Below are 19858 nucleotides of genomic sequence, written 5' to 3'. Positions count from 1 at the left end.
AAAGCCTTTTTTGTTTGTTTGTTTGTTTGTTTGTTTTTTAATCCCTGAATTTCTCTAGAATGACAGAGCAGTCTAACTTTGGAATTAAAATTGCCAGTAGTGGGAATGTCTCCTAATACAATGCATTGACAACTTAGTATACAGTGCAAGTAAAAAGGCATGTGGAGAAGAAATATTGTATTTTTCCTCCATATTCTTAAGTGTATTCCTAGTTATTTGTAGATTCATATTTGCATTTCAGTCTTTTGTTAGCCCCTTGGATACCAGGCAGTATCTCAGTCAGGTTTCTCCTGTGCTTGCTTGTTCTCTTTCCAGATGTTCCTGTCAAATACTGTAGTTTTTTTTCCCAATTCAAAAATTATTTTCTTTCCTAGTGAAGACTGGGCATTTTGTATGCCTTTTCTCATAGTTCTGTTTGAGCTGTGAATTTTAATTCATTAAAGGCTTTAATGAATCATTAAAGATCAGTAAAGGATGAGTTAAATAGCAGACATCTTAAGTGTGCTGGTGGGCAACTAAGAATTCAGACTGAGAAAGATGAGCATCCAATCTTTAAAAATGAATCAAACCTCTAGAACATTTGAAATTCAGTTAGCAGCTAATTGTTTAATACCAATTGTTAATTGTTATTAACAATTCTTAATAATGTGAGTTTAAATAGTTACAATTGCACTTGTTGGTAGTTCTTTCTTTGCTTTCTTTGTCAATTTATACTAGGAAGAGTTGTAGCATTTTTGTTGTTGTTGTTTTTATTCAAGCAAGTTGGAGTTCATTAGGTATGAAAGCAGTCAATGGTACAGTGCCTGTACTAGTGTTGTAAACAATAAAATCTTAGAAAATCCCAAGTTGGAAGGGACCAATGAGGAGCATCAACTCCTGGCTCCACACAGGACCACCCAAAAATCAGACCATGTTTCTGAGAGGGTTGTCCAAACACTTCTTGAACTCTGGCAGGCTCTGTGCCATGACCACTGCCCTGGGGAGCCTGTCCCAGTGCCCAACCACCCTCTGGGTGCAGAACCTTTCCCTAACCCCCATCCTGACCCTCCCCTGTCCCAGCTCCATGCCTTTCCCTCGGGTCCTGTCGCTGTCCCCAGAGAGCAGAGCTCAGCATCTGCCCCTCGTGAGGGAGCTGCAGGCCGCCACGAGGCCTCCCCTCAGCCTGCTCTGCTCTGGGCTGGACAAACCAATGGACTTCAGCCGCTCCTCACACATCTTGTCCTCTAGACCCTTCACCATCTTTGTAGCCCTCCTTTGGACACTCTCTGGTAGTTATATGACCTTCTTATATTTTAGCACTCAAAACCACACACAGTATTCAAGGTGAGGCCAGCACAGAGTAGAGGACAGTCGCTTCCCTTGATCAGATAGCAATGCAGTGCATAAACAGTAGAAGGTACATTATTTAGTGTGCATTTTGTGGGGAAAGGAGGCAAAGATATTTTAAATGAAAAATGGTGATAGTGCACCCTGGGAAAGTGGAAAATACTAGTATCAGCAAAACACACAAACAGAAGGTTGAAAAGCTGATCTGTTTTTCATGTGCTGTACATGTGGTTTTTTTTTGTGTTTTGAGAGCACACAGTATTACTGCTGTTGAATATTTTTTTGTGTAAACAGTTAAGTCTCTAATGGGACCACAGTTATGCTAAGGAGAGCTGAGACTTCAGAAGCAGACAAACATAGTAAGAGTTAATGAGACAAACAGCAGGGTATAAGGCAGTTGCTACAGCATGGATGGAAGATAGAAGTTTATAGCCTCTGAGGTACTTTGAAGCATCTAAATGCTGAGTCATTTAGTCTGAACATTAACAGAAGCTGAAAGAAAGCATTGTTCCAAAAGCCAGCTGTGACTCTTGATGGGTCATATTTGTGTTTAAGCTCAGTGCCACTTAATTGTTACTTTATCTTTCTGCCATTAGTCTGATAGATGTCACTGTGCAGACTGAAAGGCTACCATGCGACAACTAGTTCCTTGAGCACCAAAACCGAAGAAACCTTATGTCCTTTCAGATCAACAGTGAATAAATCTGCTCTAGCTTTTGCTTCACAGCTGTGCTCCTCACCCCAAGCTAAAATATTGTGATCATTTCACATTTTACATCTCTTTGGTTCATATCAGTGTGGGTTCACAAAGTAGACCTGGATACACACCAACAAGCCCGTCTGTGGATGTCACCCTCCAACACCTAACCTGCTCTTTTGCTGTAGATCTTGACACCTGCTTGCTAATGTAGACATACTCTTTGAACATGAATCACACCAAAACTGCTCTGTGCTCATCAGAGAATCCACGTGAGACATTTGACATGAATGTCTTCATAATGGGAAAAGCTTTGGTTCAAGTCTGTACCTTTTCAGACAAGAGAAATCTACTCCTTGGTAATTTCTGAAGATTACCTGGTATCTAACAATTCTTATTTCCCCCACCCCCCCCCCCAGGTTTTCTGTCTGGGGTCATAAGGTATGTGCAACTATCCACACACAGCTCATACATAATTCTTCCTTCTAATACGATTTACTTGTATCTAATAATGCTAGGGCATACCATCCATTTGGCTTTGAAAATATCTATATTCTTCATGGGAATTGCTCATAGAACATATAAGCCCATGATTTGGTTGAGACTCCTGGCTCTCTCAAACTTTGCCAAAATTGGCCATAAGTCTCAAGTACTTAGTAGAAGTACTGGGTTTGCAGTGTGATCTATTGAACTTGGAATAAATTCATATATTCTTATTTCTTAAGATATATCATCTTAGTTAATCATTCCCGTTACATATGTATATATTTATCTTTATGAGCATGTTACAAAAAGATCAGAACTAAATCTTGTTGTTTCAGCATACTTAAGGATATCTTATGGAATCTTATAGCACTCCACACATTGGTCTAGCTCTGTTAAACAGATGTAACATTACAGCAGTTCAAGGAAGCATATTTTTAACTTTAAAAGGCAAAAACAATGGAAGAAAACAGGAAATAATTTTTGTTTCATGAATGAACACTATTTCCACCGATTCTAGAGGGAGTGGTGTTGACTCATGGAAAAAATACATATTGGAAGGAATTATACTTAGGTGGAGATTTAGGCATGTTTAGTCATTCTTACACGTTATGTATCTAGTAGAAAGGAGCAGGAACACATTGTGTATCATACCATATAAACATAGAAATTAATAATATTTGAAGCATTCAAGTGACCAGTAATAAAGTATTGATGAAAGTAAAATTTGCTAATGCTTGACATGTCAGTTAGTTATGGAAGGCTAATGAATCCACATTTAACCTTCACATGATGTGTTTTAAACAGAAACATAACTGTAATGCTATCTGGAGTTTGTGTGTTTTGAGAAAGATGGAAAATTAGTTGGATAATGCCTGTTTTATTTGGATCTTCTGGGAAATAAAAATTTGAGGTGAAATTCTAAAGAATGTCTAAAAAGATTGACAGTAACGTGAATTCTGGGTACATAACTGCATTTAGTAAAACTAGGGTATTTGATCATGGTGAAATAATTGGCATGTCCTAATAAGACCTCTCTTCTATCAGTGTTTTCCATATCACCCCAAAGTGTGATCTAGAAAGTTTGTGTATAGCTAGCACTACCTAGTACCCTCTTCCACTAGGGAGAAAATCGGGTAGGTTGCGTATAACAAGGTATTGAGCTAGGAGGCACAGTGAACTCCACTATGTTCTGCTAATACAGCTGTTGAAATCTTTCCTCTGGGTATCTCTGTGTGAGCAGAACTGCCTTCTACCACCAGTCTCAAAATACCATCTAAATTTCAAGTTGCAACAGGAATCTGTCTCTTGTGTGGGCTCTGGCTCATCTGACAGGCTTGTTTGTGCATCTGCAACATTGAGATTCACCTGACAAGGGAACTGCCAGACTAGCTGAGGAAATGAGGATGGGTAATGAGTTTCTGGCACTCTGTACTGAAGGTCTGTTTTGTGATGATGTCTGTGAACCCTAACGTTGAAGTTACTTTGCCTCAGTTTAGGCATACTTAAGTACTTGACTGTACTCAAATAGTCACCAAGTAAAGTAGTTCAGAAGAAAGTCATCACCTAGTTTTGCAGCTTGGAAAATGTGACTCCCTTCAAATACTTTCATACACAATAACAAAAAAAAAAAAAAAAAAAAAAAAAGAGTGTGCTAAACATGAGGAATTTACTTTGTTACACTAAGAGAATGTATCTGCACTGATAAAATCTAATGAAATTTAAAGTTCTGGCATTTTTAGTACATAGTCCAGCAGTCCTGTTTTGATACCAGTTCTGCATGTAGTATTTATCACTGCTGTTTGGTATTACTAAAATCAAATAATTCTGGCAGTTAGATTAACAATTCAGATAACCAGAAGAGCTCCACTGACTTCCATAGGGCTGCACAAATTTGCCTCAGGTAGGTTAAGGTACAATACGTTTAATGAAATCATGCATAAAGAAATAGCATCCTTTGAATGATCTTTGGTACTCCCATAATCACCTAAAAAACCCTGATTTCTTCTAGTCAATGAGTCAACTTCCTCCCTCCCAAAATATTCACTTGCAGATGTGCTGCACAACTACTTCAATGACATGGTGTCCTACGGTAATCTTAAATCATTTCCAGCCTACAGAATGAATTAATTTGAACAAACACTAAGTTCCTGTAAAACAACAGCAAAGGAGGTAGCCAAAAGAAGGAAACAAAAATAACCAGCATTGAAGGCTAGGAAAAACAGCAGTAGGTGCCTGAAGAAAAATGGAAGTCAGTAAGTAGAAGGAATTTTCTTTTCTGTCTATATATTTAAACCATGAAAATAATGGGAAAAAATCACATCACCACAAACACAAGACTGGAATTATTAATAAAATATTCCCTAATGGCAGAGCTTTAAGCAGATCCAGAACATAAAAGCAGCAGTTTGTTACCCTTCTTCCTGTTGCAGTTTGAACACTTTTTGTATTCTCTTATACTTGCAGTTAAATTTTAGAAAAATATTTTGATGTTGAAGTGTCTGAGATGTATTTTGAGATGACAGAAAGTATCAATTTAGAGCTAAGTGCAGAAGTTTTAGTTTGTTTTTAGTACACAGCTAGTCAAAAGAATACACATCTAGTAAAAATCATGCTACAAAATGAGAAAATGTCTCAACTTCTTTCTCTACAGATCCCAATCTTACGAATATATAGGTGATTGTTCTTCTGTTCTCTGCTGCTTTTCACGTGAAGAACATTTTGTGTACATCAGCTCCCTGTAACTTCCATGAGCAAACTGGAACCTAGGGGAAGTAGAAATTCAGATCAATTCAAAACAAAAGTCATTGCATTAAAAATGTGGGGTTGTCTTAGCTTATTGCATCTCAGCAGAAACCAAAATGTCAGTGGTTGGATGTTGTTCACTTATGTGCTCAAGAAACAGAATAGAAAATGTCCAAGTTTATATTGTAATTACTTTTACCCTGATGACAATTTGAATACAACTGCTATTTTTTTCTTCCCATACTGTATATGACCACAAAAATTGGTGTCAAGAACCTTCAGTTTAGAAACATGTAAGCTTTCTTTATCTTCTCATGGCTTTTTCTCTCTTGTCAAGTATTTAGTTTATTTTCTTTGCTTTATGGAGAAACAGTGGAAAAGAAGAACACAGTATTTTCTCCTCATCTTGCATTTATAGCATTCTCAGAGAAAAAAAAACTGTTAGGAAAACAGTCAAAGGCCTGGAAAGAAGTTCTAGTGTCATCAGATTTATTCCCCTTCCATCAGACAGACACATTTTTCACATATTTTTGCCTAATTCAGGCTCTTAATTTTGGCCATAGCACTCCTGATAAATGCTCCAGACCTTAATGGCTGCCATGAATAGAAACTACCTTCTGATTTTCAGCTTAGGTTTGAGACAAATAGTTAATAGCAGTTCTTGTGCCAACATTGTTCCTCTACTTCCTCAAGTTATGTCAACTCCCTCAATGTGTTTATAGAGTGTGATCAGCCATAGGCTCCTGTAACGGGTTCCCCTGTACCTGTTGCTCTTTGAACTCTTGGTCACAGGAACTAGAACCACTTGTGGGTTTCAAGATGAAATCTCACTAGTGCATTGAATAATAACGATTACATTTTATTTGCTAGGAGTAGTTGTTTTATGTTGCATGTTAGATACCTACCTAATTCAGTTTTAGTGATCCTGTGGACAGTTGGAATACCTTCAAGTTTTTATAACCAATTACAACCTAGCAAACTATGAAAAAAAAATCATAAACCCAACTTCCATTTTCATTCTGCTGTCCTTCCACGCTGCTCAGAAATCAGCTGTTTTCAACTGGAATGCAACTCATGCCCTGCTGGGGTGCTTGAGAAATTTTGTTTAACTAGCTATCCCTTTCCTATCTCAGAAAGAATCTGCACCAACACAGATCTTTTCTTCTTCCAGTCAGTTAGAGCAGCTTATGACCTTTGCGACCCAGACATGTCTCCTAGTATTTTGTCTCCCCAGATGATTAAATAAACTGAGCTTTTCTAGTTACAAGTTTCCCTGATCCTGCACTGACTACTTCTGGCTACCATGCAACCTGCCTGTCAGATTCCAGTGAAACTTACTGTTGTAGTTCTCCAACTATGGCTAAAAGTCTGAAACAATTTATTTTAAAATAGAAATAATATGATAAGCTTTGTTATGTTCTAGAGCTTATAGTTATGATTGTTTTAGATACAAACATATCAGACAAGTATTGTTTAGCACTGTTATATCTTTCAATGCCATTACCAGTGGTTAAATTCTACATCACTGTCCAGTCTCACATTTATTAGGACTCAGCCTAATTGGCATATAAAATACATTGACCTACTACAGGGAAAAAAGCAGTAATGCTGTACAGTCTTAATTATTTGGGATACAACCATGTGCACGGTAGGATATATAATCCTGCTTAGTAATAAATACATTCATGGAAGGTTTGTAGATCACCTACCATGTTTAAACTATGAATAAACAATCCTTGGAGTAAGATCACTGATTGATTTGGCTCCTTACTTGTGCACATATATTTTCAAGTAGATTGCTGCCTGTAGCTCAGGTTGTGAAAGAACATTAATGCACATTTGACACTCCTCCTCATGCAAACCTGAAAAGCTTCTGTCCTCTCCAAATACATGGGCGCTGCTGGCTACCTAAGACAATGAAAATCGATCATTTTCCAGCCAGATCTCACACAAATCTATCCTGCTGCTGATCCATCTGCACTCTGTAATGTATGCCAATTGCTCCTCTCACTGAAAGTCCTTGGGGTGAAATTCATTACAAAGGATGATAACTGTGAAATGTGCATACTGGAATTTGCTTGAAAATGAACATAAATACCAGATCAGAAGAGCACATTTTAATCCTGCTTTTTATAGTATCTTAAGGGATAAACAATAGGTAACTTAAAACCTGTTTAAAGTCATTGGTCCATTAACACTTTCTGGTTGGTCTCTGTCATCTTATAAAGTTACCTTTAATAACTAGGGGAACATGTTTAGTTGGTTCTGGTCAATCAAACTCACACTTTACCATAGTACTCAGCACCAAGGATTCTGTAATGTAACCGTAGGGTCTGCTTTTGTTGGGAAAAAGGGATTGTGCGTATAATACATATTTTCTGTTTGAGCCTCCTTCATGCTCTCACTATATTAAGTAGAATAGGTCAATAATATTTTCAGGCACAATCCGTTCAGAAACTGCTAGCTTATTTGAAAGTGAAACAGCAATAGTCTGAATGCTCCAATTCAAAACATCGAACAAGGTAAATTACCACCTTGCTCTTCAACTGACTTATAAAAACCATTTAAGAAAGAAGACAACCAGCATTCTGGAGTTTGCACACTGGTTAGCTCCACAGCTAGCAAGCCTGGCATTTCAAAATTGTCTACATTCCTGGGCCCAGAGCAGGACCTTGAAAGTAAGGTGCAAGCAGATAATAGCATGTTCCTGTTCATTTAAGCTTTCATTCCCAGAGCATAGGCTCACATTTTTTTAGTTGATGCTTGGTTGGATGGTCAAGCTCCTGCCTTACAGCCGTAGGTGCTCTAACATCTGATCAATAATTAAACCTCTAGCACTGAAGAGGTGCATCTTGTGTGGATAAAATGAGGGCAGAGAGACTTTTCTTGACTTCTCACTAACCCTTTTTATAGCTCCACATAAATGTAGAACAGAAGGGGTGACAGAACGGCTCCCTGCAGTACCCCACACTTCAGAACTTATCAGGAACAGAAGAAGCAGTCACAACTAGCTGCAAGGTCTCTTGGAGAAAACAGAGCTGGTGGTAGTGAGATTCCCACAAGTGCTTTCAGTAACCACTCACAGTGCAAAATATTGCTGAGCTGAAATAATCCTTGTGGTGTTATCAAGAAATAAGGAGTCTATGAATTTGGTGGAAAACCTACCTGAGCTAGGTGACTGAACCAGCAGTCTCTGGTTTTGCAAATTGATGCATTCGTGTAGCACTTTGTGTCTGCACGACAGTTATAGGCATTCCTTCCATTACAGCTTCTAAGAGCTGAATGCTTTAGCTGATCATTAGGCATCCTTTTGGCCATGAAGAGTATCTCATACTTCCAGGGGAATATTTATCTTGCCTCTCTCAGGGCTACGTATTAGAGCTATCTAAAAACCCATTCACACAGAGCAATTTTCAGGAAGCAAAGTAGGAACAGAAGCACAAAATAAAGCCCTTTGTTCCCCTTCCCTTCATTTCTTGAAGTAAGAATCTTAAAAATTAAAAATTGTCTGAAGCAATGTTAAGTAAGTTGCTTGCAGAGGTATGGCTGTTAAGTTCATCGCATTCGTTTGGATCGTACTGCCAGTATCAAGTATTTGAATGCTATTTTAGCTCTTTGCCAGCAGAGAATTGCAGGTAACTTTAGGTGAGCTCTGGCAGCTAGTTAAAATGCAAGTCCTTCTGTTTGCATGAGTTAAATTTCTATTGCCTTATGTACATGCATGGGTTTCAGGTATACAGGGCTCATTTGTTCTAACATTTGTGGAAATGTTAGTGATTTGTGTGCAGTCCTTTTCCGAGTGTCAGCAATGCAGCGTAAGCTGTTCAGATAGGAAAACTCTTAGGAGGGCAAAGTCATAGTGCTAAAACTGAGTGTTGTGTGTTAAAACTTGAGTAAGAGTTGAGCACACTTTTTGTAAATATATCAAAGCCACCTGCTAGAAATCGTTTTGGCACCGTTGTGTTCCAAGAGCTCTGTACTTGTTGGTCTGAAAATAAATATCATGTTGCGTTTCATGGCTTGTTTGCAGTACCATCAGCGGTTCAGTTCCAAGATAAAGGAGGCTTGAAAGTGGTGTCTCCTCTCACAGCCTGAAAGCACTGGAGGAATTTGAGGCTTTAACAATATTCTGTAGCTGTTACGTACGTCAATGTCAGTCAAATATGATTAATCAAAAGAAAAAAAAAAAAAAAAAAGAACAAAATAGAAATAATTTGCCTTAATTTTTAAAAGGTCTTTCAGAAATTCTCTGGTAATTTGCTGATAACTGCAGCATAAAAAGAACGTAATTAAAACTTTATTCATTACCAGATAGCTATTTCCATAGCATTTAAGTAGGGTTTTTCATCTTGCATCCCTTTTGTCACAAAACTGACCTTGAATAATAGCAGCAGAGTCCAGGTAGTTTCTTCAAATACTGTAAGATGAAGTATCACTCAACAGTAAATTTTCCAAGCAGCGGGAAATCTGGCTTCATTATGAATGCAAGGGAATATGGCAATTTACGTGTCAGTTCAGAGGTACTGGTAATTCAGGGCACCTGTTGAGCTGAGCTCAAATTCTATTTTGGTATTCTGTGTTGACTTGTGTAAAATATTAGTATATGGAGTCTTCCATTACAAAAAGGGTCGCTCAGGCATACCTTCCTACTTCTTGGACTATTTTTTATTTTGTAAAGCTCTATTAAATTAAAAGAATACATGGTTTTCCATTTGCTTTATCCTGAGCTTGACATGGGAACAGCACAGAGGGGGAATGATTATTTTAGCTCTCATTTTTTCGGCCTTCAACGATTCTGCCCACTCACTGAAGTACATTAGAGTGGGCAGCACATGTGTGCCATACAGCTGGGATTGGCTAGTGCCCAGAGTGCTGTCAGTCTTTCCTGCGGCGTTCTTTGGAAACCCCATGTGCATCCCTCTGTATTGTTCATCCTTTTATGCTACTGCAGTATCTTAAAGAGGCTGAATAGAGGAGTTCCTGATCCCAAGGAACATATCCTGGCAGTAGATGGAAATACTGTTTGAGTTGCTGATGCGACTTAAACTTTGAGTCTGCATGATGTGGCTAAACTTTAGCAGTAGGTCGAAGTAGCCTGTTAATGTAGGATGCCCTTCTTCTTCTACGCCTGTAGTTGTTTTTGTCATTGTTTTCATGTTTGTTTGTAAGTACTGTATAAATTTGGGATACATAAATAAGTGATTCAGCTTTTGGCCGTGTTATTTTGATGCAAGTAACTACCTTTAAAAAGCATGTTGTTGTGCTTAGAAACCAAGCATATAATGACTTGATTCCCTGTCTGTTGACTCCATTGGGACTTGGGAAATGGACTCCTGGGGATGCAAAAACTTGTCCGATTCTGTGCAGAGCAATGCAGAGAGCAACGTTAACAACATCAGTGTTGTCTGTAGAGACATGTTAAATTACTAGATGAAAACTGCCATGTCTCATGCTTAGAAACCTATGGAAAAGACCTGATAAATTTGGCTGCTTAAAAAATATTCAGCAAGACCTATGCTTTATATCAGTTTTTGCGTAGAAGGCAAATAAGGCTTATAAGTAGCCTTTAAAAACGCTTCCACGTTCTTGTATGGGAATCTTTTTTAGTTTAGTTTCAAGACCAAAAATCAGTCACGGTGTTTGTTTGTTTGTTTGTTTGTTTGTTTTTTAATCCCAGATAAAATGATTGCAAGAGAGATACTAAATGCTTGGAAATAGAGTAGCTTATAATGGAAGCAACAGCTCATCTTTAACTTTGGAAGGACAAGCGGTGCCAATTTAATTAAAGCCACATTAAAATAGGACTGTCATTTGTATCACACTGATTCTCCACTCCTCTGAGAAGTCCTGCTGCCATTTTGTACCACAAATTTTTGTCTTGTGCAAATTAATAGATCATTTTATTTTCTGCAGGAAATCTGAAGACTTTTATAGCAAATCCGCCAGTGTCAAAATGAACACAGGTATGCTGCTTCTGTGAGATTTTTCTTTACTTTTATGTGTTGTTTAGAAAGCAGACAAGGTTCCAGATTTATTTAAATATTGATGAACAAATTATATCTTAATCGGTGCTGGATTTAAATTAAACAAGGTATTTTAGTAGTATGTCTGCTTATGTGCATTTCTGTTCCATATATGAAATTTCATACATCTTTCTGTATGTATGGATATATATATGGATACATAAAATATATATGCATGTTTAGCTTTCTGTGCTTAAGTTACATGTTTCAGTTTTGTATGTGTATGTTTTATGCAAAAAAAAAAAAAAAAAAAAGTAGTTTCAAGGCATAACAGTTCTGGAAAAGTGATGCTAAAACATCACATTTTCCTAACAGCACGTGGTTTAAAAATGTTTTGTTTCCATTCTCTACTGTCACAAAATCAAAGGGCATATAAAAAACTATCCTGTATTATTAGCTGCATTTGTGCAATCAGAGGAGGATGACTACTTTGTACTTCCAGGGATTTGTATTTTTTCTCAAGTTCCTTCGGTAGACATACTGACAAAATGAAATACTCTACACTATAGGAGGTTATCTTAATGATCTGTAACATACTAATATTTTGCTCCTGAATCATTGAAGTCGATAGATAATGCTACTTTTTTTTTTCTGGAAGTGGTGACAAGCCTCTAAAAAGCAGACTGGTGAAATCCTGGGCTCCCTCACGTCGGGTGCAAGTTTACAGTTGCAGTCACCACTTTATACTCCGCAGGTGAACTGTCTATTTTGCAGAGTAACTGTGACACAAGGGTAGAAACACCCGTACTCTCCAAACCAGTTGCTTTTGTTACTGAACCCAGCTCTGCACCATGACAACTGCCATGATAATTCGAAATAAGCAAAATGGACTGGAGGACCTGAGCTACCAGTTTGGGTGTTTCAGCAGCATGCTCTAAGTCCAAGGAGTCTGTATTTCTGCGCTATCATTTGCTGTTACCCAGGCTGCTGTATTAGCCAGGCTCCCTGTTTCCTATTGTCTCAGTCACTGGAACTCTCTAGGACAGGGTGCTCACAAGGATGTTTTTAGTACAAAGTTAAAACATGTTGGCTGTGGTGAAACCTACTACATCTGGGACTGTTTTAAGCACGAGAAACAAGGTTTCTCAGTTGGGGTGGGATTTCTTTTGGCTGTTCTGAGTGGTTTTCCAGACCCTAACTGGGGCAGCGGGACAGGAATGGCACAAAGTTTTGATAAAACTTTTAATTTATGGAAATACTATTTGAAATGTGTCCTACCTCCTTGCATTTTTGGAGAAGGCTTCTTTCCTAAACATGTCAGTCTGTATAAGGAAGGTAGACCTGATATACTGCTTGCTTCTTAGACCTGTGATTTCAGAAATAACTCAGCCAAGCATCGGATGTTTGACTGTGATTGCATTGTAATCATATGGGTTAAAATGATAGATGTCATTTTATAGATAGATGTCATTCCACTTTGAAAAACATGGCTTGTGTCAGAGATGTAAATTACCAGTTTGTGTTACTGCAGCCCTGAAGTAGAACTTTGTTCTATGTCGTATAAAAATTTCTCATAAGCTTGAAATTCTCAAGAGAAATAGACATGAGATTTAAGTAGCTTATATGTCTGAATGACTTTTGTAGTGGATTGTGAGTCATTGTGAGTCTTCTGATCACATAGGTGACTTGAAGAACCAAACACAACAGAAATCTTGTAGTTTCCTAAGGATACCATGACTGTAAAATGATCTTTAAGCTACTGTGCACTTTAAACAGTGAAAACATTTTTCACCTTGTGTATGAATGTGCATGTTACAAGCTGTACTAAAAGGAGGTACTGATTACTTTAAAAAGCGCGTATCAGTTCTGCTGATTATATATATTCCTTACTGACTGTAAAAAATAAAAATAAAAAATAATAATGATCCAGTAAGTAGTAGCATAAAAGTGAACATCTCATACCTGTCTGTTGGTGAAGTGTCAGTTTACTAAGGAAGAGTGTGGCTGAGATGAAAGCCATTCTGCACAGAGGTCTGGTCTAGTTACTTCTCTCTTTGACTCTATGTTATTTTGGAACATAAATGAATGCAGAATTTCTTTTATTTTTTATTTTTTGCTGTTTCACTGCTTTATAACAGGGATTTGTGCACGGCAAAATTGGAGATTATCAGATAATATTAATTTACCACTGTCTTGTTTTAAAATAGGATTGTCATTAATTCCTTTCACAGATAAATGCTCACTCTACTGATGCCAGTAGCTGTTCAAGTGGCAAAGACTGGAGTGTATGCAGCTTTAAAAAGAAAAAAGTCAATTCTGCTGCTTAGAGCGAGCTCCTCTAATCCAGTGTTCCCTGTGGCTGCAGACTTGGCAGTCTATCTCAGTGAACCCTGCAGAAGATATTTTTGTCTACAGAGAAAATGTTTTGAAGAGCTTTGGTTTCCATTACTCTACCATATATGGGAGGGATTTTTTAGCATTTGATGTTAATTCTGTACCACATGTTAGGAAGGAATACTCAACAGCTAAAGGCAACAAAACATATTTGCCAAAGCAAGAAAACAGACGTTAGATACAGCGGAGGTTTTGCGAAGTACCAAGGGCTCATAGTTGCTTTTGGTGTTTGAGTTCTGTCATAATATAAAAATAGTAGTCTAATAGAATGTGTGCCTTTTTAAACCCAGACTAAGCAATCATCAACAGAGTAATAATTTAAACTATATATAGGGCTTTTCATCAACAAGTCTGCAAGTACTGCACAGATTTGTCATTACCTTGGTGGGACATTTTGAGAAACTAGGACAGAAAACCTGAGTTATCGATGAAGTTCACTTCAGGTAACAGCACAGGATAAACGTATTTATTGCTCATACTACATATACACATGCAAAGCTGATGTTGGGGAGAAGTAATTGCATTGAGGAGTTATGAATGGATACAAGCTAACATGCTAAAACAGATTCTTAGTGTCTATCCATAAATATTTTGGCTGTGTTTCACACAGATAACGCTTGGTAAATGCATCTAATTTTAAAAGTTATCTGTTTCCAATAAGAAAGGCACATACAGGGCAGCCAAGAGTGAAAAAGTCTGCAGTTCTGGAAGCTCACAAATATTTTGCAATTGTTAAAATTATTAACGTAAGTCATCACATAGACTAATCTCTTACATCATCTGGGACAAGAATAGAAATTCTTGGGTCCCTGTAGAGTTCCTGAATAGGCTGTAAAGCCATTTTTGGATCATCAAAGCACATTTTACAGCTTGATTGTCCAAATGTTCTCCTACAACTTTTTAAATCTTTATTTGTCGTAATTTAGCAGTATCAAATAACCAAATAATAGGAGGTTCCCCTGGGTAATCAGTTAGGTTTCTGTGGTAATAGCTCATCTGCACACCCACAAAGGATCTCGGATAGACAACAGCAGGAGGGGAAGCCCAAATAATACCTTGCCAGACTACTCCCAGCAGCATCGCAGCACTATCAAAGGCCCAGCTCCATCAGCATAGAGGAGCACAAGGGCAGGTAGGAACCTAAACTAATGACTCCTGAGTAACCAAGCACCTTGTCTGGGCCCCTCTCAAGGCTGTCCCGGGAGAGCCTCAGCCTTGGGGTCCTGGCTTGGAGCCCATCAAGATAAGGCATGAGGAGCAACTCTCCAGATCAGCTTTTGAACTAAGGGGGGTTTGCAGCCTGGGGTTGTGGGAGTTGTTACAGAAGTGCAGGGGAAAAAGCTGCTGAGGATTGCACAAGACTTCCTATGAGATGCTATGGGGGGGAACTAAAGGCAGCAGAAGGGAGGAATTTAGGTGATTTGTGGAGGGACAACTCGGGGGGAAAATATAAGTGTAAGGGCTTGGAAAGGGCTGCTCAAGCATAAACAGTTTGGTGGTCAGTACGCTTGTCTGGCCATGGCCTGAGCCTGATCATCGCAGTCTGTCCTGTCTTATTAAATTCCTTCCAAAGTCGTTCCAGTGGGGGGGAGCTGTGTGCATGTGTGTGTCTGGAGGTGTGCCTGCCAGCCACTGGAGCTGGACTGCAGGGTAGAGGACCTGTGTGTCCCTGCAGCAGCCACTGGAGTGAGTGTGCAACTGAGTGTGTGACTGCTCGTGAAGGTAGCTCTTGGAAAATACAAATAAAGCATCACTTGGGATAAAAGATGTGATAATATAAAACAATTACTCACCTGCTAGCTTGTATTAATCAAATAAAGTATGTTGTCAAAATCTGCCACGATTCAGGTAAGAACTAAATCACATCATCAAGTCTCCCTGGAATTACTTCCGTTTTATGTCATGGAGGAATAGTACAGGAATAGAAAATGTGATTTTAATTACCATTGCCATGCTATGTTTATGTAAGCAAATTAAAACAAATGTGCAGATTTGATAACCATTGTTTTTGTTTCCCATGTCCAGTACCAATAATTAATTCCAGGTAATGTATTGTTTTTGACTGTTGCTGCCTGAAATCAGCTGGCTTGAGACCTGGAACTGGCAGTGATTCTTTAGAACCACTTACACTGGGGGCAGTGCCTCAGCTGTTTGTCAGCATTACCAAGTGCTTCATGCGTATCCCTGCTACTTAGGGCAACGCTGGAAAGAGCAAAGAAACACCAGCAGCTCACTCCTCTTGGAGACGTGGGTTAAAGATGTCTCTGTGGCTCGAATTACTGCTGTCATAGGAAATACTTTCCACTAATAGGTTGCAGGCCTCCCTTAAGCATAATTTGATAAAACTCGGTGTCACAGGACTCAGATCTAAAAAGCATTAGGGCCTGTATCATAGTTGTAGTTCGTGGCCTACATGAAACGTAATACCAAATATGAAAATTAAAATAACGACTATATTGGAGAGCAGAAAAATATTCTAGTGAAGTACAATCAGGAAGGGATTACCTTTTATAACTACGATGGAGTTGGAAAAGCTAAGTTGTAGGAAAGCCACCTGCTAAAAACAACAAAATGCAACTAAAAACAGAGTGACAGCCCCAAGGGAGAGAGGAGCAAAGACTAAAGAAAGAAGTCAAGCAAGATTCAAAACGAAGGTTTTTTACACTGCTAGGTCTTCAAAGGGATTTCAGATTTAGATTTCAAGTCGTTCCCTCAGGATATTGTTAGGTTCTAGATATACGTCTTTATCTTCCATTAAATTAGAGGGAGGGAGGGAGGGAGGGGAGGGAGACCAAGGACATTGCACCAAAGAAAAAAGAATGCATACCATCCTTAATAATTTTGTTTCTTGAGTTTAAAGGATCTAAAGGGCTGTACACAAGTACTTTGTCATCTAGTGAATATAGGCTTACGTTTTATGAATGGTGTCTTTCTCATGCATACAAGGAAATTATTTTACAGTGCAGATTATTGATTATTACTCTGGAATGCTTAATCCTTCACCTTGATTGCTTGTTTGTTTTTTCAGTAATTAGACACAATTAAGCAGTCTTTCAGGCAACAGAACATATGTATTTCCACCGTGGATTAAGTATTACATATTTACATTGTTTATATTATATGAGGTTTATTGTTGTTTAAACTGTGTGAAATTCTATATATTCTGCTAATCTGTGAAACTCACAAATTTACACATACCTGAAGCAGTTCCCTAACTGCATGTTTATTTTCATGTGCGTTTGGCATATCTCACACTGTGATATGTTGCATGTGCTTGCTTCCTTTGTCTGGGGCTGGTGTCTGTATTGTTTTGTGCTTCCAGATAGCGGTGGGTGTGCTCGCAAACGTGCTGCAATGTCTGTCACATTAACAGCTATGAAGAGGGTTCAGAGTTCTCCAAACCTATTGGCCTCAGGTATAACAACTAACCAGAGAGATTCTACTTCTTAATGGCTTTCTATAGCATTACATGTTTCTGCAATATTACTCTGCAAGGAGAAGAAGGGCAACCATATTTTATATTCCACTGACAGGTCTGTTACTAAGTTCTACAATGCTCAATGCTCTTTAAAAAGTAGTTTTCATTTATCTTTATCAATGTTCAATAGCCATTAATGAAAAAATAAATAGGAAGACTTAGGAAGAATTAGCTATTTATAAAATTCACTTTGATACGTATTTTGGGCCTCATGTCCCCCATTTTATTTGCTTTTTATAAAATAATACAGCTTGAAAAGTAGATTTTGTTTATTACAACCTGCTTTAAAAGCAGCTTTCAAAAGAATCTGTATGTTGTTGCAAAATGATCATCGGAAGCCAGATAAACTTAAAAATATTTATGATACATTTTTTCCTAAAAATGTGTAAAACAATAAAAGCATGCTGAACCTTCAGTAGAGATGGGGCTGTTTCTTAGCAGTACTCTTGTATGGTTTGCAACATGAAATGGCTATCAGCTGCCCAGGTACACTGGGGATTAATTACTCATAAGTACAAATCATTAAAGAATCTTGCATGGTGTGGACTAATTTACACCAATATGAACATGAGTGTTCACACCAAGTATCATATAGGAAGTTGAATAAAGAATGAGCCAGAAAATAGTTGCAACATAAAGTCTTTGTTTTGTATGTCTTTTATAATATGAGGGTAGTCCCCAGGAATAAGAATTCTGATGGAATTTATGAAACAGATCAAAAACTTGGTTGCAACTTCCTGTAGGTAAGGATGGTAGAAGGGTCATTTGGATTACTGTGCATAAAAAGATTCAAGAAAACATTGCATCTTTATTTCTTAGCAATCCTAATAATTTTTTATTGTTTAAGCTTATAGTACAAGCCTCTTAATGTCTTGTGTCACTGCACTTAAAACTAGCGATGGTTGCTATAATAATAGTACTATAATCCTACTGGGTTAGGTTATTGCACATTATAAGTTATTTTTAATTTGTTTAGAGTGGTAATAATTCTAGTTTGTTCAGGGGGAGAAAAAAGCACTGATCTATCTACAAGTAATCCAAGAAAACACCAGAATTTCATATCTATTGTGTGCTGGCAGCACGTATGTGTCAGTTTCAGTGTTTGCTTTGAAGTGATGAAGAAAGCTTCACACATTCTGGTGTGAAGGGGGAGGAAAATCCTGACAATCTGTAGATCTGTAGATATCTTTCTTGGTTTTGAATTAAACCTTTCCAGCTGATCTTAAAAGAATGTTATTTCTTTATATATCTAGATTTTAGATGGTAGCAGATCACAGTATTTACTGGGGTTAAAAAAAAAGGGGGGGGGGAATATTTATTTATTATCGGGTGTCTGAAATAGTAGTGATTAATTAACAGTAACAGCACACTGTAGCCTTCTGTAGACCTTGTGCAGTAAACATTAGTATCTATGATATAGTAATATTGAGGCATACTTAAGTAAAAGAAGGGAATTGTATCTACTGCAGACAGTAAAGATAAATATGTAGGTATGCAATTCTCAGTAAGTTCCCTAATATAAAGCCTTGCTTTTTAATTAGCCCCAAATTCAAAGTGATTAGTTAATCAGTGACTTAAATATTTAAATAAATAAATAAACTTGATGAAACAATGTGCACCAGATGTTCTGAGATGTTCTGCTGTTTTTTTTTTGTTTTGTTTTGTTTTTTTGGTGTGATCTTAACATGTTCACTAGATCACTGATGAAATTTAATTCGGTAGTCTTATCTGCATAGTCATGGCAACAGAACAATAAATGGAAGCAAATATATCCATCCTGGCATCACTGACTACTGAGTCACTGTCATCTTTTTGCAAGCCTACCTTTCGAAATTAACCCTGTGAGCATAGTTGCATGTTAAGACACCCTGAGTATTTATGAGCAAGGAACATTGAACTAGGTGTAGTTTTGTAACTGGAAATGTTGTCATCCTTACAATTGATTATTTTATTTCTATCACACTGATATTGCTTGTTGTTTTTTTTTTTAGGGTCTGATTCTCAGTCTCCAGATTCAGGTAAATAAAAGACTGTTATTTATGTATCAGTGTAATGCTGTGTAAGTGGATGAAATATAACAATCTTCCATTTATTTGATTTCACCACTCCATACATCTACATTCTTCAAGGAAATCACCACTGAATTTGTAATAATAACTACAGGTGGTTAAGACCTCAAATTAAGGTCTTATTTGGGAAGCAGTATTTCCCGTAACACAGTGTATGTTGTCAGAAAATGAGTTGTGTGGGAGGATACAGACTGCTAATTTGCCACCTTTAGCTTCAGTGGCACTTGCTATTTCATTTTTAGTCTCTTACTCAGGATTACAAGTTCTGCCCACCCCACTTAGCAGCCTGCTCACATAATGTGTTACTTTTCCCAGCCTTTTTCTTCAATATTTTGTCTTCAAATCTGTAACTTGTTGAGATAGGATAATATCTTCTCCTATATTTTAACAATGTCTTGAGGGATGTTCAGCTCTGGTGATAAAGACAAAATATGGTTGTTTATTTGGAAAATTGAGGTGTTGTTCAGATTTGAAAATAAGATTGGAACAGATAATCAGGTATTGAGATGAAATTGCCATGATAGAGTAACTTCACGTGGGCAGGGATGTTTTTCAAAAATCTGACACAGCTGTGAAGATCAAGAACCTAATCTGTAAAAGTATTTCAGTCAGCCTTGTACAGGGTCTGAAACATAAGAATCTCAAAAGGACTCCCAGGGCTAAAATCAGTATTTATGAATGTTGTGGGGAGCTATCAAACTGC

At 37.7% G+C, this 19858-nt stretch overlaps 1 protein-coding gene across 10 annotated transcripts in view; it reads left to right on the top strand.

The window, feature by feature from the left end:
* The first annotated feature begins 11164 nt into the window (after positions 1-11164).
* The window catches only part of SORBS2 (sorbin and SH3 domain containing 2), a 78807-nt gene continuing 70113 nt past the window's right edge, over positions 11165-19858 (top strand). For 9 of the 10 annotated variants that reach the window (XM_035324239.1, XM_035324235.1, XM_035324243.1 and 6 more), the window contains exons 1-3: positions 11165-11214; positions 16931-17023; positions 19078-19104. In XM_035324239.1, the coding sequence (XP_035180130.1) occupies positions 11205-11214; positions 16931-17023; positions 19078-19104 (130 nt within the window). In that variant the 5' untranslated portion in view covers positions 11165-11204. The remainder of the gene's footprint in view (positions 11215-16930; positions 17024-19077; positions 19105-19858) is intronic. The other variant, XM_035324245.1, reaches the window with a different exon arrangement.

Source organism: Oxyura jamaicensis, chromosome 4 (assembly GCF_011077185.1).
Source record: "Oxyura jamaicensis isolate SHBP4307 breed ruddy duck chromosome 4, BPBGC_Ojam_1.0, whole genome shotgun sequence".
Lineage (NCBI taxonomy): Eukaryota > Metazoa > Chordata > Aves > Anseriformes > Anatidae > Oxyura > Oxyura jamaicensis.
Note: the sequence above shows the minus strand (reverse complement) of the source record. Positions and strands in the feature narration are given on the sequence as shown.